Source organism: Columba livia, chromosome 5, assembly GCF_036013475.1.
Source record: "Columba livia isolate bColLiv1 breed racing homer chromosome 5, bColLiv1.pat.W.v2, whole genome shotgun sequence".
Taxonomy (NCBI): Eukaryota; Metazoa; Chordata; class Aves; order Columbiformes; family Columbidae; genus Columba; species Columba livia.
This window is the reverse complement of record NC_088606.1, coordinates 17121887-17140560: the sequence shown is the minus strand read 5'-3', so window position 1 is coordinate 17140560 and position 18674 is coordinate 17121887. Positions and strand designations below refer to the sequence as shown.

Sequence of the window (18674 nt, the reverse complement as noted above, 5' to 3'; positions counted from 1 at the left end):
GGCCAGAGAAGGCCATCAAGATGATCAGAGGGCTGGAACAACCCTGCTGTGAGGACAGGCTGAGGGAGTTGGGGTTGTTCAGCCTGGAGAAGGCTCTGGGCAGACCTTATTGTGGCCTCTCAATGCTTAAAAGGGGCCTACAAGAAAGATGGGGACAGACTTTTCAGCAGGGCTTGTTAAAACAGGACAAGGGATAATGGTTTAAACTAAAGGAGGAGAGATTCAGGCTAGACATGAGGAAGAAATTTTTTACAATAAGGGTGGTAAAAATACTGTGGCGGCCCAGAGCTGTGGTAGATGCCCCATACCTGGAAATTTTCAAGGTGAAGTTGGATGTGGTTGAAGATGTCCCTGCTCATTGCAGAGGGGTTAGACTAGGTGACCTTTGAAGGTCCCTTCCAGCACAAACTATTCTATGAGTCTATATGATCCCCAGTGAGAGTAAGAACATAAATGCCCTACAGACCAAGGTTGCAAAGAGGATTAAATTCCGATTAAGAGTATAATAATTTTAATTGTGGTTTAGGTTTTTAACTATACAGTCATTTAAATCATGTCTGCTGGCATGCCTGGATGAACAACTGGAAAGCTCGTTCAGCCCTACTAGAACCTCCTTTGGCTAATATACATTATCTGACTGTATAACACATTCTAAAGTTGCAGATTTGAATTGGAGTCACTGTTGTTTGCAGCAGATTAACAGACGCCTATAAACCACAACAGAGGTGGGATTTTCATCTCTATCACACTGCACACGGACCTTCCTGAGACGAGACCATGCAGAGCCACAGAAATGTAAGCTGTGACATATTGCTGGTCCTCAGCTACTCAGCACAGGGTGAGGGCAGCAAAGCACCAGTTTCTGTCTCGAAGAAGGCAGGAGGCAGCACTGGCTGCCCTATACCACCACCTCGGCCTCCATATCAAGGAAGGCACAGAGGGTGCCAGGACCAGGAGAATCTCCTCTGATGTGGAAGCATCCAGGAGGCAGGTGTTCTGACTCGTGGTGGGTCTGTTACAGTTTCTTCAGACCCACTGCTGCATTAGGATTTACACTTTCACAGAGTACATGTCTTCTGAAGAAAAGACAGGATATTTAAGTCTCCTGAAGGGACATGGTGCAGATTTGGAAGAAATTAGGGGATGCATACTGTGGGAGGGCTGAAAACATGGGTACTTGTGGTTAATGAGTTAATGCAGAGAGTACCCCAATGCTGATAACTTGAAGTCTCCAATAGCACTTTGCTGATTTCATTTGTGCATGTGGTTTACATATACACAGAATACTGTTTCTATTTGCACTACAAACATAGCAATTTAAAGAAAAAAAACCCCACCACTGTCCTAGAATCATACATTCCAGTCTGAACCCACTATGGCCACAAAATTACAGCTGTGTTTATGACCACAAGAGCTCCCCAGACAGTTCAGAGCAGCATGCTTACACTGCAATTATTTTACTTATACATCATCATTTTTCTCTCTGTTCCAAGGATATTTAAGAACTAAACTTTGTCAGTTGTTTAGAAAACTTGGACTAAGCTGAGTAAGTGTTCAGCATGGTAATCTTGATGTTTCTCAAGACAAAGATCTAAGAGATTGTCCTGATGCTACATATTTTTGAACTGGTTGCATACATGTAAGATACACTAACAGCAATTAAAATAAAATCTTACTTTTCTACATATATCAGCATACAGAAGCATTGACTTAATTTCTGTTGCAATAATTACGTGAAAGATAAGTTATTAAGGAGTAAGTAGCAACAAGTGAACATGCTGCTTCAAGTAGAAGGGTATCTGTCAAAGGAATTACTACTTAGGAGCGAAGGCACTGAAAAGGAAAACTTAAACAGTAAGGTAAAGAAGGTACTTGGCAGCAAGAGTTTAAAGAGGAGGCAGGTTACACATTTACCTGTCCTATTGAACATACATATTTCTACTTAATACTACAAAAACACCTGCACCTTAATTATGAGAAAAATATCCTGACATTAAAATTTTCTAAACTTAAGTATATAAAAAAAATACAATGAACATAATAAATACAGTCAATGCTCAATGAGAATGTTTGCAGCAAATTCCATGAGTATGTCTGAATGTATACGTAGTTTTAGGCACTAATTTTTTTAAATTTTCTAAAGGAATTTATGAGAATAATGCCTGTCTCCCCAACAGCATTAAATTTTACACCAGTTCATACTTAAACTTTTCTCTACAAGCATGTGGATAATTGTTTTTTCACATGCCTGATACACCTGAGGAAAGGAAGACCGTATATCAATGTCGCCACCAACAGAAGGGCTGACAGAAGCATACACATTTCTGCACAGTGCATTAAAGGCAGTGCTATACCATTCATCCCAAGATAGACTCTCCATTTACTTTTGAGAAAGGGCTAAGTGTAGAGTCATGTTTCAACACACCTGCTTCATCTTTTACCATTACTGAAGTAACAGAGCACTTCTCAGAGCTACCTATTACCATTAGGTTACTTATTACTACTACAAGTAAGAATAGACGCCTTACTACAGATATTGGCCTCTAACCTGCATGGTGAGGACCAGTGAAGATGCAGCAGATTGGCTGGAGGCACTTGGAACATCAGCCACATCATCAGATGAGAACAGAGAATGAGAACTGCTCTGAAATACACTCCTTGGGATTCGGTACAGGGCAGAGAAACTGTCCCCTCTAGATGGGGGAATTCCCCAGAAGCCTGAAAGATAAACCTCACTCTGAAATCTTAAGAAAATTCTGGTCAAGAATCTGAAAAACAGTGTTGTGGGTTTTGTTTTTTTTTTTTTTTTTTTAAAAAAATAAATCAAATAAACCTATCTTTAAAAAAGCTCAAAATACTTCAGCAGATGTCAGAAATAGGAATAAATGAAGTCTGAAGCTTTCCACTCCGGGATCCATTTTTACTTATTTTTTTTCCTTACATTTTTTCTTACACAGTTACTGAGATGGCATTTAACTCTGTTACGTGAGTCCCTCTTACTTTCCCTTTTGGGGCCCAAAAAATGAAGATGTGAAGTTAGCAGCAAACCTGGCATGGCAAATGAAAGCTAGCCATGACTCGCTACAATATGCTTAAAAGAGAGGTTGGTTTGCCTGCTGTGTCGCACCAAGTCTTGCCCTGCTAAATCCTTACATAACTCTTTGCATGCAATTGTTCGGTTTGCATGCAAGCTGAATTCAGCAGATGATTGCATCCCCCTGAAGTCTAAAGACTACATATAAGGACTCCTCCATTTTAACAACAATAGGTAAACCCACTCCCCAAAATCAGTCATAAACAAATTCAAACTGTAAGAGCAAAGAGACCTATCTCAAAGTGAATGCCACTTGCAGTATTTCATCTGGCATTTACTTTTGAAACAATAAGGATACCTGCCCTCCACAAAGACAGAAAACTACATTTCCGTGAGAAATGCAGTTCCAAAGATCTCAGCAATGCTGATTTATAGAAACAGAGCATCAGCTCAGTTTCAGTTCTTCTGTCAAGTCCAATTATTGCACAACTACGAACAATGTAACATTATCAGGTGAAAAAAGCTCATTGAAGATGCCTAGCAAACAAAACCGTCCTTATCCTAAGTAATTTTAGCAATGTGTCAGAACTGTGGAATTATTAAAAGTATTTATTCCAGAGTAAGCATGAGGTAATAATTAAAGTGTTTTCTGAACATCTAAATAAATTGGGGCAGCCCAACTCCAGCTATGGAAGGAATCCAACTCCTTTTCTTCTTTGGCAGAAGATTTTTTTGCTTTAACAATCAGCCACTTGACAAAAAAAGGAGTCATCTAATAGCCACAACATTGTTCTTCACAGTGGAATAGAGCATTTTTCTCCTATGAGTACTATTTCATAATAGTCAGGCAGCAGCAGCCTTTCCAAGATCCATCTGCAGTGTCCCAAAGTGCTTTACCACAAGTTTCTATGACCATTAGCATCTCTCATTTCTTTAAACTCCACGCTGAATCCCTGACAGATGACTATCACATTTTGGACATACAAGGCTATTCCATGCACTACTTTTGCTAGATACCAACAGGTTTTTGAACAAGTCCCTTCTGCTTCCCCAGTTCTCTCTCAAATGCAATTCCACAGACCTTCCAAAGAGAAATAGCTTGAGCCCACATTTAGCATGCTAGCTAGTAGCTTGTGATCTTATCAAAACAGTTAAAAGACCTACTAAAAAAAATTAAGTGGCTTCAAAAGTTAGGAAGAGTTGAATTAAGTGAAGATTTTACTACAGAATTGGTAGCTTGATTTAACTAATTCTGTAGTGGAGACCTTTCCCCTAGACTTATGCAAACCAGTGGAGCCAAGAAAAATAATTCACCTTGACACTGAACTGGAGTCTAGAAGCTATTTAATGGTTTTTTTTAAGTTTGTTGCACTAGGAGAGAGCATGCTGGCAATCAAGAAGCATAGTTTTTAAATTTGCTGGCACGTAGGGAACAGCACAGAAGCATAACCTGCTGCTAGACTGGATTGCAACATGTTCGAAAGCTCCAGAGATGCTTGTCTCATCCATCCATGAACACCCTCGCTGCTCTAACCAAGCTTCTGATGGGAAGATAAAGGAAAAAAGTCAACATTTGCTCAGCCTCTTTCCCACATCTTAGAGACCCAAAGCTGCAAATGTGTTCTATAGCCACTAAGGATTCTTTCGAAGGCAGCCCACACTCCGAGTCTGCGGGAGCTGCCATGGAAGCTAACCTGCTTGTACGTGGTATAAAACCAGACCGTCATCTTCCTGCACTCCACATCTCCTGCTCTTCTTCTGTCACACTGGTGCATGGGTGGCCACTCAATGAAACAGTCAAATCACTTCTGTCAGTCCTGCTTCCAGCAGCATTAGATCCCCAAGAGCACAACCCTGACTGCCAGCACAGAGAACAAAAAGCAAGAGGACTGCAGGAGACGAGGCAGCAGTGCTGCTTGAGTGACATGGTGACAGGAATTTAGGTCCTCCACAGCAGTAGGCAAAACATCAGTTACAGGAACAGTAAGAGCAAGTCACAAGACTTACCTAGCACCAGCAGGGAGCTACACCTTTTTAACCATTTATCACATAAGCAGCAACTGCCAACAACTTCTACTTTCCTATAACTGTACTGTGAACAAGGGATCTTGTTCAACCTTCTGGATGCAGGTTGACTTTCCCAGTTTATTAACATTTATTGCCTCCTGGCAGCACCATATTCTCTGTCTTAAAGGAATGTGACAAGTTTCTAGCTTCTTGAATTTTTAGTGTTTTTCCATCTTCTCCCCACATTGTTAAAACAATGTTTAAAAGGTGATTAAGTTAAAAGTTAACTGATGCCAAGCCTGTTACTTGCAGGTACGTTCCTTTTCCACACTTCAGAACTTGAAAACAAACAAGTTTTGGTTACATGAAGGTGCAAAACTACATGAATGTTTTACAGAAAATAAAACAAGACCTCAGTAGCATTAGAGACAAAGAAGGGTTCAATGGGCATTAGTGGTCAAACACTGGTGAAGTCTATTGCTAAGTTCAGTACCTCTTTCGAGCTATTTTTGATCTCTCTGCTAATTTTTCTAAGCCCCAAAATTTAAAACATTCATGTACTCCCATCCTTGAAAGGCTGAATTCAAAGTATTATGGCACTATTAAAGCATAAAGTATTGTTTTTTGCTTTATTCAAATACAAAGCTGATGACTTTATAGTACTTGAGATTAACTGTCAAATCAAAAATAATGATCAATCTGAAGGTTGGGTCAGGCAGCATTTTGTGTTATACTAGCCATCCTTCCACAGTGAAAACTCTAAGTTATGTCAAATCCAATACAGCATATTAGCTAGCCATTTAAAATATTAAATTAGGGAGCAAACACTGCAACTTGTGCTATTTAAAAATATTTTCAGTTATGATATAGCAGTTGTAAAGCCATTAAACATTCTAAGATATTAACGGCTGGATTTTTTAAGTTTTAAGTTTAGCCAGAACCGTAAGGTAGCTGTTACACGTTTAAAGCATTCAATATTTGTGGCAAAAGCCCTTTAATTTTTCTCTCCCCCAGAATGGAAGTGAATTTACTCTTCTGCTCCTGTCCCATGCAAAATGCATGAATTCGGGAAGCCTGAAATGTGCATCTACATCTTTGGCTCCCTGCAGCCATCAGCTGATAGTGGCCCTTGACTGGGTTTCAGCATTCCTGAAGCAGCAGATCCAGCAGCAGTGGCAGGCAGTGTAGCTGATCCAGCTTAAGCAGAAAACAATTGTGGGTCAGAAACAAAAAGCTGCCAACTCAACTGTAACAAACCAACGGGAAGAACTTAACACGGGAACAACGAAGGGCTGAAAGAGGAAGAGCTGATGTTTAGAGGGACTGCTGCCAGCCATCACTGGTCAGTATTTAACTTCCTAGGACACAGGTGGCTGAAAGAATAACCTGAAAACAGTGACCAGATCTGTTTCTCTGCAAACTATGACATTGCAAACACATTTTTATGTGCCCAGTTGCACAACTCAATGCAACTGCTCTAAGGAAGAGCCTTTCTACTTATTGCTTTCTCCAGTCTTCATCTTCACAATATAAAACCTAAGTAATAATTTTAGGCTTGAGTACAAGTGAATCATTGTAAGGAGATAATAGGTCAGACTTACATTAATATTTATTTCATCATGCCAAGTTTATTTTGAAGTTAGAAGTGCCAGACTAGTTCCTTTGAGCATTCCTACTGCACTGATATATAACTGACACCCTTGCTGTAATCTTCCCACAATACATTTGCGTGTATTTAATACTGCTACTCTGGCCTTCCTGGCATTTCAGTATTTCAGTCCTGCTGAGATCAAGGGCACTTCTGAAGTCAGGTGATACCTGCCTCTAGATCAAAGGCTGCATTACTGAGTATGGTTTTAAAATAAGTTTCTTCTTATTCTTGTCAAGGGTAAAGTCAACACCTAAAAAATAAAAGGAAAGCAAAAAGTCTGAAAAGAAGTTATTTTTTGTCAATTTTACTTTAGAAAACTTTTTGGAATCAGCAGGCAGGAAAGATTCCCAGGCAAACCTACTTCGTAGGATCCCAGTATCCAAAAACCTTTGACAGAAAAACATACTGTACCACCACCTCAGTGAGACTATTCATGATAAGCAGCAAGAGCAAGATGCAGAATGGAATTCATATACTTAACATAGGTATCTAATAAAATTAGGATATCTGAAGTCAAGATTCTCTGCAACAGCAGTAGATGTGGCAGCGCTGTCAGACTGGAAGGGGGGATTATTTTAACCACGTGTGATGAACAGGAAGGAGTAGATAACCTATCTGGTTTGAATAAGTGTGCTACAGAAAATGAAGGGATAAGTGATTTTAAACCTCATTTTTGTGAGTCAATGTGTTAAAACAATCACATGAGTACAGCTGACAGCAGCAAGGCAGCATGGAGCCACAAAAGAAAAGTCCAGAAGCATTCCAATAAGGGATGTGCTCTAACCTTCTGGAAAGGGCTCCAATTCCCACAGCCTCCTTGAGAACAGTGAAGAGAGTGAAGAATTTCACTTTCTCAGTTAACAATTACTGCAGCACCCCTAACAGCAGTCTCAGTCCTATTATATACAAAGGGGTTTCAGTATCATCAGCTCTACAGATGAAATATGCCTGCTGATTAGTTCATCTATTCAAATTAGTCCAATTCATTTTCCCTTGGAAGATAAGTGACAATCATAAGCTGAAACAAACCACACTGAAGGCCAAGTAAATTCTAAATAAAGTAGTCTTGCTTTACCTGAATAGTAAAGATTCATAGTGCATCTACTGATTCCATCATAGGGAAACCATCTATCAAAATACAACAGTCAGAAAAAGGAATATCAATGTTTTAGGAATGGGAAGATTTCCATGGAAGGAGTCAAAGCTGAGTCATCATTGAAGAAAAATTACAACATCTGGATACTTAGAGAGGTTCCTGAAGACAAACCAAACTAAAATCTGGTGAAAATAAAAACAGTTGATCAGAAGCTTTAAAATACATCAACTTCACTTGACACTTTGTTACAAATACCCAGCCAAAACTGAGTAAAAGTGAACAAAATGAGTTGGAAAGAGTATGCAAGACTTACATATAATGAGCCCAAAATATTTTCCAGGAAACCAAGGAGACAAGCTTTAGCAAGCTTGCAATTGGTTGGCACAAGTGAACTGAATCGAAAAACTTGAGCCATGGGGTGTGGAAACCTAGAAAAGAAACTTAAGACATTAGCTACTGTGAAAGCCAACTGATGGGATTGGTCAGAACTTGGGCAAACTGCACACCTGCAGCACAGAGTGCAAAAGTGCAGCCAGCAGACCAAGCTAAGAGATTCCACGAGAATTGCCCACATCTCCAACACCTACGCAATGCTGTCTCTTCTAGCATTGCTCTGCAAGACATCAACAAGTCAGATATTTGAGTGACAGCTTCCAGCACAGACATATGCTAGTTATGGAATCAGGGAGTAGCAGGGACGCTACTGAAATGAAGTTCTCTCATCTACTTCATGTTAAGTATTATAATAAGGGAGGACAAGGTGCTATGGTTAAGTGCTGCACAGGAATGATGGTCACTACTAAAGCACACACTAAGTGATCTGTTAGTCAAGTGCAGACATATAGTTTTCCCCGATCAAATAAGCTTCCTTTTAATTTTGATTATAAGATTATAGCACAACAATTGTGCACTGTCAGCACAGTACCAATGACCTAAATATGAAGTCAGAAAATGAAGTACGAAACTATCAGATACTGACTTCACTGGCAGATATAGATCTTCTATAGACTGCTTACTGCACATATTTGTAAAATCCTAATTAGTTCAAGTTAACATCTAGGATTTCAGTATCTGAAGTGGTGCCAAATTTGCATTTCCTAGTACTGGATAATGTAACAAATTTCAATCCTTGCCTGATTTTACTCCATTTCACAACTATGCGTAACAACCTCCCCACTACCCAGCTTACCACTTTTGTGGCCAGACACTGATTTTCCCAAGGAAAAAAGAAATGACCTCTGAAGGCTACTGCATCCCTCCACCTCCCCCCAGCAACTGCCCCCAAACACTACAGCTCTGGTTCATCCCAAGGGCCACCAAGACTGAGCCTGCACTGCTGCACCCACTGGTCCCAGCCGCCCGCACATGCTGCCGAGGTGGTGCCATCAGCCCAGCGCAGCTCCTGCTGCTGCCTTTTTGCTCCCCAGGGGTAGTGTTGGGGGAGAACCTCCAGGGAAAAGTTAAGGTCTTTCTACTGCTAACTCACAAAATACGTATTCCAGAGCAGCACTGGTCTATAGTGCATTACTGAAGAGTGCTGGTTTAGGACATGCTGATCCACACACGCACAAAAACTGAGCAGAAATAATGCAGCTCAGTATCAAATAAAACATCAGTTCTGTTTCTCACCATTATTAACACCTAAAAAATAAAAGCTATTTTCCTATCTATAAGTTTGTCCAAGTGTCTCTTTGAAGTCCTCTATCATTGCTTATCTGCTTGGATTTAACTCACACTGCTTCACCAGAGCACCTCCGGATCACAGTTGTTCCAGTTTAGGTTTCCAGTCTGAGGGAAAGAATTACACCCTGTTCATTTATGAAACAGTGCATAATTATTCTGCATCTTACTGAGGGCTTCATTCACAGTTTAATTCCCTCATTACTATTCCCTGAGCACACTAAATCCTGTTAGCACTTGCATATGTGCATGCACCAAAACAGGGAAGCTGTATACTTGTATCACCTTTTTGTTTCAGCTCATTTTCCTTTCTTGCTTTCAGCTGATCTACCAAGTTGTCCTGTTCTCAAGTACTATGAACTTGCAAATATTGTATAGGAGCGAAATTAATACTGTAGTTTAACTACAGTAAACTTTTTGCCACTACTACATTAAGTTAAACAAGATGCTGACAGACCAGAGAGAGTCCAAAGGAGTACCATGAAGGTGCTAAAAGGGCTGGAGAACCCAGCCTATGAGGAAAGACTGAAGGAGTGAGGTCTTTTCTCCCTGGAAAAGGCTCCAGGACATATCATGACAGTATTCTAGTAACTAATGGACAGTTACAGAGAGGATTGAGGCTCTCTCTTCACAAGGAGACACATGGAGAGAACAAGGGGCAACAGGTACAAGTTGCATCCAGCAACATCTCGATACATGACATTTTTTACAGTGAGAACAGTCATTCACTGAACAGCCTCCCCAAGGACATGGTGTAGTTCCCATCACTGGAGGTTTTCAAAATGTGACTGGAGAGAGTACTGGATAATCTCATCTAGGCTCCCTTTCCCAGAAAAGGGTTACACCAGAAGACCTTTCGAGGCTCCTTCCAACCTGGGCTGCTGTACCATTCAATAAATCTGAGCCTAAGAACAGCTCATTCTCATTCCTGTAGCAGAAAACCCATCTCCTTTGTTTTCTGTCAGCTTTATTGCAGCAGGATTATTTCAGCTTTCAGCATCATCTGAAAATTAGTTTCCCAACACCAGCCTCTACAGAAGATGCAATAGTTCTGATTAGTTTCCCATATCTTTATCACTCACGGTTTGATATAACTATTAGAAGAACCCATTATGAATATCTATTCCTGCAGTGCTTATACCTGCTTTTTCTTCCCCACTCCTTCAGAAGTTTCCTATTTTACTGAAGTCTACTTGGTAGTTTATAGTATAAAGATTTCAATCTTGTCAAATTTCAATTGAAAGCTACAAGTTACAGATGCACAAATCTACTGTAAAAAAGGTATCTTAATAATAAAAATCCACTAGCTTAAACAAATCATGTTGCTGATATGTCAAGTGAATTCCATTTCTCAGCTCAAAAATAAAATACTCATCCCTCACCAGCAAGACCTGAAGCAATTGCCATATCCCGTTATGTGCAATATGATTAGTGAATTGTTCAAACAACAACAGACGAAAGAGCAAGCAAAGCTCCTTCCACCACAAGAGGTATTACTAATTATTAGGTCACTGTTCAGGGCTCCAGCACCTCACCAGAGATTGCAATATCCCTGGCCTGCCCCTACATGCACAAAGTATGCTGCTAAGTTCTGAGTGATCTTCAAGAATGATGGACAGAAGAGAACGTTCCTCAGCTTTAAGTCTGAAAACAGTGACTGCCCCTACTTTCAGTTCTGTATATGAAGAAGTGGACACTAAGGACCTACAACTAGTGCAATTAAGCCATTTAAATTCACCTTTCAATAGCAAGATTCCAGGCTTGGTGTACCCCCTTTGACACAAACTACAGAAATAATAATTCAAGTTTACAGCCTTGTTAACATATACGGATACTTCATCACAAGTCAAAATATTTCATCCTCCCAACAAAGATCTCTTGCATCTCCCCATTATTTACACTCAAAAAAATGGATTATAGATGAAAATACATAAAGATCAGAAACATCAAGATCAGCTACACCTATCTGACAAAAATAGCATATTTCAATAATGATCTGCATACAGTTAAAAGGTCTCACATGGCATTTCTTCAGTCCCCAGAAAACAGATGAATTATCTGCAACTTACAGATGGAAAAGAAATTTACTTTTCTTAAAGGAATTATCAGCCACTGATAGCAAGACTGAAGAGCCAAACTTACACTGCAAAATAGCTCAAAATTTTTCTAATAAGGTCATATATTCCTCAGCAAGGATAGTATTACATACCTTGTGCAAGCATGTTAAACTCCAAGAACAGTGCTATGTGATAAAGCTCCATAGCTTCTTCAGCCCTAGTCATGTTTAGTTTTCCTGCTACAAGAGCCTGAACTTCACTTAAACTGCCCACTGAAGGGCTGGAGTGCAAAACTGAGAGGTCCACCACATCCGTATACATACAGTTCAAAATGACCTTAGCATACTTTTTTGGTATGATAGATTCATCCAATATAATTCTAGTTGGAGTTCGTAGAGTTCGATCTGTGATTTCTTCACCAGTTCGTATCCTCCTCTGCAGCAAGTGACGAAAAAACGGAGACCGTGAGGAAATAATAGCTTTATGAGCTCTGAGCTCTTCATCTAGACAGTTCTGACTTCCACCAAAAGTTTCAACCAAGTCAGAGTTGGATGAAAAGCTAAGAACCACATCGTAGTAGCACATGTAATCAAACAGTGTGCGCATGTCAACATCTAAGGAATTTGGTGTTCCAAATTCTTCACTAAGCTGCACGAGGATATCAACATTCTGGAATCTTGAATCCTCCATTCCAAACTCGCCCGTATAAAGGTAGTGTAACAAAGCAGAAAACATAGGCATATCTATGCCAGCTGTGTTAATATCCATTATTATTTCCGCCCCATACTCCGGTGAGGAAGAAAGCAGTGTCTTAAAAAATGGACATCTTGCCGCCAATATCGCACGATGCACAGGAAAACAAGTTTCTTGAAATATTAAGTCTACATCGGTACAGTATTTGTACTGATAAAGTTCAGCCATGTCTTTTTGTAGCGTCCTGGCTTCTGGTCTTGCCAAATTAGCTTGTAGATAAAGTTCCTTTAAGGCTGACGTCCCTTCGTATTCTTCTACTAATGCATTAACGTCTCTGACATCCCAGCCCGAGAGGAGTTCGCGCATCTGCTTTGCGTGATCAGCAGATCGGCTGGATTTCCGACGCTTAATGAATTTCTTTTTGAGGGTGGCAAGGCCAGAGGTTTTCTTTTTCTTGTCTTGAGGTTTTTCGTGGCCATGATCAAGGCTGTACAGCTTCGATTCACAGCCATAGCCTTGATGGGAGTAGGATGATGTCCCTGAAAGTAAAAGGGAAAATTGAACACATTTATTCTTTAAATTTAAAAGGAAGGTCCATAACACCAAAACAGATCATCGATGTCCTGCAAGTTAACACAGTTTTTTCTCCTTCTCAGATCAGAAAATTCAACAAGTTGGGAACCTGACTGAAGCCTTTTCTAACCATGAAGAATAAACTTTTTTTTTAATGCACACTATTTTAAGAACCAAGCAGTGCCAGCTGATGCAGCTCTGTGCACATGGCATACTTATCTACACATGAAGAGAACACTGTGGTCATAGTGTTACAAGTGTCACTATATTAACTATAGGAAGTGAAAAAACAGCCTTTTCAAAAACTTATATGATCTCAGTGACATAGTAGTACCCTCCCCTCCATTCAAACTGTTCTTCAAATTCTGTTCTTCTACCATTAAGTGTCATTTCAACAACAAATATCATACCTGGCATCAGACAATTATCACAGTCACAAGAAAAAAAATAAAATAAAAAAACACAGTAACAAAACATTCAAGGAAATTTAGGACAATTAATTAATTTTCAATGCAAATTCAACAAGAAAGTAAAAATCCCATCATATGATGATCAAGTAATGCCAAAATTCAAACACATAAAATGAGCTCCTTTGCACAGAACTATAGACATGAATTTGTGCATACATCCCAATTAAAACAATATGGAGAATGTAAGTTTTACTATATTAAAGATGCTCTTTGAACAGAGTGTTATACTATTAAAGTATATCTATAATTATTTTCTCCTCAAAAATAATTTATAGGGAAGCTATGTACCAAACACATCATGAAATGAAAATGGATTCTCCTCAACATTGTCTGTGTTACATACCTGACCTGTTCCACTAAATGAACCTTTGCTGATTGTCAGTTTGAACCTGGCTGCATATACAGTAACACTGGGAACAATTTAGTAAGAAAAAGAGGAATTAGAACCTGCATTTTTAGAAATAATGGAAAACTGAAGAACTGTTTCAATAAAAAAATAGTTTAAAAGGTTAAACAGAAGCATGACTCTCACATTAAAGGGTTATTTCCTAATTTAACTTTATTTACAGAATTTTCACTCTAAGCTGGATGGTAAACAACTTCAGACAGAAAAAAAAAGAAGTGCAGAAACCCAACTACTACTTCCAGACAAAAGAAACTATAATAAGATATTCACAAATGGTATACAGATTAGTAAAAATTGCAGATTCATGCAAAATAGTATTTTTCCATTTTCTGTTGGGGATAGTTAACATGTTTCCATTAGAACGCTTCTGTAGCTTCACTATTTGTTGACTTTTTTTGATCTTTCAAGTCCAAAGTGCATCCATTCACCTGAGTTTTTGGGGCCTTTTATAACTTGCTCCATCATTTCTCTCTCACAGTTCCATTTGTTTCAGGTAGATTTGATGAGACGCTATTTTGCTATGCTATTTTGACAGTGATATTATGGGCCGTTTGTCAAAACACAGTGCTTTTAGTTACCATGTTATTTCAGGTAAGTATTTCTTAAGCTTTGAAAGACAGAGGAGCAATTCAAACTTGTACTTGAGAGCACTGCAACTGTAGCAATCTAAGATGTCTGTAAATTGTCTTATTTAAGCCTCAATAATTCTGAGTAATCTTATATCCTGGGTTTTATGCCAAGCTAATTAAAACTCCCTCAAATCATGCAACACAACAGTTTTACGATTCATCTATGAGTGAAAACTTTGGAAAGAAACTTCACTTTCTTTGAGGAAAGACCTCTATAACCATTTTATCCATGCTACATTACACTTTGTTTGAGCAGTAACATGCTATTAATCATACTGAAATTTGAATACATTAAAAAATATAAATTTAAATGAAGAGAACCGCAGTAACTCAAGACAACTTCAACAAAGAGGTTGTGCTGATTGTCCTGCAAAATCCACTATAAAAATTCCTTCCACATGCTGTACTAGATATATGTGTGTATATATATAAAAGTAGATATTTGGTCTCCTGCTGATAGAGACAAACCTAGAATTTCTGCTCCATTTAAAGAGTATCAATTACATTTCACAATAAAAGTATAATGATGCTTTGGTCACCCTATAGTGATAGATTCTGCTCCAAGAGAACATGCCAGCTCATTTCTGTCTGAGTTATTTTGGATTCTAATGGCAAACTTGAGTACGTGGAATATTCTCTTACATTCCGTTAAAGTAAAACTAGGACACCACAAATCTCAGTTTCTTTCCTTCCTAAAGGCTGCCGTGAGGCGAGGTATTACTTGCACGTGAATCATCACGAGATACTAAAACACCATTCAAACCTTTGTGTACCCTGAGCTACTTATAAGATTTAACTTCAGAAGTACTGCAAACAGTACTATTAACCCTCACAAACAAATAAGACAGTGCTGTAAAAGTGCCACCACACAACTGCTTTTTGACAGAGGCAGGAGCAGAGACGCACCAGTACAACTATCTAGGTTCACAACAGCTGGTACCCTCCTATCACTCAAAGACAGAATTCTGAAGAGCCACTTTTTGACCTGCCTGTGTTCCTTCATAAGGCAGCAGCATTAGAACTAGGAAAGAGAAATTTATTCCCCACTTCTACACTAAAAGGCACCACTGTATTAAATGCTGTTACAAAGCAAAAGCTACTTATGCCCCTAGACATATCTAGCTTTGAACAGATAAACATTTACCAGAAACAGATGACTGCCAAGAGAAACTACTTGGGCACTTGACAATGAATAATGGGATCTGTCTAGTCCTCTGCATGCCTACACATTTTAAAATCTAATTACAGGTATCTATTTAAAAATAAACATCTTGAACAGATGTACCACCCTAGAACATGGTGCAAAATCCTCCTCCTGAGTGTTGTAGACAAAACACCAAAGAGATGACTGGTTAAGCCTTCACTAAAACACAAGTTTTTTTTTATTACTTCTACTGATTTATCTCTTCATAAACTGTAAGCAAATTCAGCATAAAGTCAACTAACAATTGGCACTCATCCTATGAAACTACTGTGCTTTGCCAGACCAGTTCTCAGCTTTTAACATTCATTCTACATTTAAAAGTAACATGGTACAACTTCAATAATAAGGCAGCACATCTAAAACAAATCCATAGGCCTGAATCCAGTTTCCAGGAATTAGGCAACTAATGCCTATTCTGCAGCTATTATAACTCTAGTCCCCATAATTCCAGTTCTACTTTGGGGCAATAGATAGATCTAATGCCTTCTATATTAAAAAAATATGCAAAAGTTGATTTAACCTTAAAATATAATTATTTTGACAAGTGACGAAAACCTCAGCTATCGATCGTAGGATACATCTACTTTCTACTGAGACAACTGCACAAACCAATCTTCCAAACAAGAATCAAGATGAGAAAGAGTCAAACTCCACAAACTGGCAATAAGAGATGTATGTCTGTGATATAGACAGCACATTTACTCTACTAGCACACCATAATCAGATTTCAGCAAGAATTTTAATGAGAACACCCACTTGCCTCAAGTGAGACAGCCACTCGCTTTTAGACCTTCCTCGAAAAAGTCCCAACCACAATCTTCAATACGTAATGGGGATCAATAAATATATTGGAACATACTACATTGGGACATAATGGGTTTCTACTTTGAATTTAATAATGAAGAGCATCAACAAAACCTTCCACATACCAAGTAGAAAGTTTCTGTGGAATTTAATGAAGCCTTTGGAACACTCTCCTCTTCAAATCTGCTCAAAAGGTGTTTCAGCATGCAGATCTGCCTCTTTTCAGATCTGTTTCTTCATCCAATATAGAGGCAGATAAAAACCACCAAGACACATAATAAAAACATTTTGGCTGGGATTTTTAGAAAGTTGTATATACAACTGCAGCAAACCTTTTACTACTGTTAGTTATGATGCACTGAAAATACATAAAGCCTGAAGGGGGACTCTACAGCATGTATATCCAAGGTGTTAGTACTAAAAGTTCTTGCTTGACATGCTACAACAGCACACAGAATTTTTAGCCCAGAGCACAGTTCTTCACGTGTAACAGTTGGTGGGCTGTCCTCTACTCAGATCTTCAAAAATTAGGAGTGTCACAAAAGCTGAGACAAAAGAGAAAAATTACAAAGCAAGTCAATTTTTCCTCTGCTAAGGATATCACTGTGCTTTCAGTGGTGATTAAAAGGAGAAGTAACAGTGAATATCAGTAACTACTTATTCAGTTTTGCAAGGCAAGGCACAAAGGAGAAAAGTGTTTATAAAGTATTTATGTTATTTACTGCTAAGATCATTCTTCAGGCTGTCAGGGCTGGGTTTTTTTAAGCAAGATTTATCTTCTCAAAAACTGCCTTTTTTAGATTCATCACGTAACTATTTATTATTTAAAGTCTGACAGTACTTAGATCTACACTGAGGTCTTTTTGCAATAGACTGAAAGTACACAACAGTAATACCTGCCCCAGTTCTGACTGGATAAGAAAATAACTTCTTAAGGGCACTTCAACCCACATTTCCAGTTAAGCAAGGTCCTTGCTTGTAAATAATACTATTAGGACAAAAAGCACCACCAATACCCATTTACAGGAAAAGGGCAAGAGAAAAAGTTGTCTTCAAGCCTGCTTGTTACTTTAACAGGCTTATTATCAGAGATACCCCTTCTAGCAACAAGGAACTCATTCACTCATTAGACACAATGCCAATACTACAACAAATACTGATTATCTATAGCTTCATATGCTCTAACAGTTTCACAAAAAAATCTGAGGAAGAAGAGTAGAAAATGGTAGATGGCATTACAGATAGCAACTGCTCTTGAACTGCGAAAACTAGTATGCATGGTTTAATTAACAAAAAACCTCCATTTTATTTTATTCCAATAACCTGGCATCCATTTACTAACAAATGGCAGATCAACTCACTGTATACATAGGCCAAACAGATACAGGGCAGTACCAAATTTCATGCATGATTGAGCTTCAATGGATTCAAACTGGTGACCTAGAAAATAAAAGCTCTGCATTGCCAATCAATTCCAGTGCACACACAATCCAGCGAGTCATTTATGTAAGTGACAAGATAACTGAAGAGAGTTACCTATGAATGTCTGTTGTGCCTGTGAATTTCCCCCTACCCTTGGGGAACACGAGTGAGGGTAGTTTGATGCATTAGCACCCATTTTCTTCAGTCACTCAGGCATTCCGCCTGCTGGCTCTTCAATGTATGATCCCATAATCCTTTATCAATCTTCAATCCCAGGTCCAGCATTCTGTTCCTCCATTTCTGAAGAAGAAAAACACCAATAAATAACTTTTTTCAGCAGGTATTATGTGATTTAGATAAAACAAACTCAAGCTCCAGCACACAGTATTTTCATAAATTAAAACCTCAAACATTTCCAAGATAGCTTTTTATTTGAAGGATTAAACCAAAAAAATACATTTTTTTCTTCTAAAATAACTGGTAGTTTTCCAAATCATTCACAAATCAGTATGATACACTCCAATAAAGAACAGGATGGCTATCAAACTTTTAGCTAAGAAATTTTCAAGTAAGAGTTGGTCTAGACTAGATATGCTCCTTTAACTATTCCAAGACAGACCTTTTGTACATGCTGATATGCTTACACGCTGTTATAAAAATCCCAAACTTCATTATACTGAGAAAGCAGAATAAGCCAATACCATTGGAGGTTATACCATCATTGCTGCTTTCAGCTGCACTTAGATTTCACACTGTTTATGTAGTTCTCATTCAGTCCTACTTTTGAAGTTTAGACTAGTACCTAGAAGTAGGTTTATAACAGTAAAAATAAGGTGTTTAAGCATTCATTTACTGTTTTTATCAGGCATTTGAAAACATTTTAGGAAGTCGATTCTGAGGAAATTTGAACAAGGATTCACTGCTAAACATACACAACTACATCCTAGT

The 18674-nt window shown here is 38.6% G+C and overlaps 1 protein-coding gene across 5 annotated transcripts in view; it reads right to left on the bottom strand.

The window, feature by feature from the left end:
* Window positions 1-18674, bottom strand: part of BTBD7 (BTB domain containing 7) — a 57463-nt gene that overhangs the window by 19583 nt on the left and 19206 nt on the right. For all 5 annotated transcript variants that reach the window (XM_065063618.1, XM_065063614.1, XM_065063617.1 and 2 more), the window contains exons 2-3: window positions 17841-18026; window positions 11678-12757 (exon numbers count right to left, since the gene is read on the bottom strand). In XM_065063618.1, the coding sequence (XP_064919690.1) occupies window positions 11678-12757; window positions 17841-17922 (1162 nt within the window). In that variant the 5' untranslated portion in view covers window positions 17923-18026. The remainder of the gene's footprint in view (window positions 1-11677; window positions 12758-17840; window positions 18027-18674) is intronic.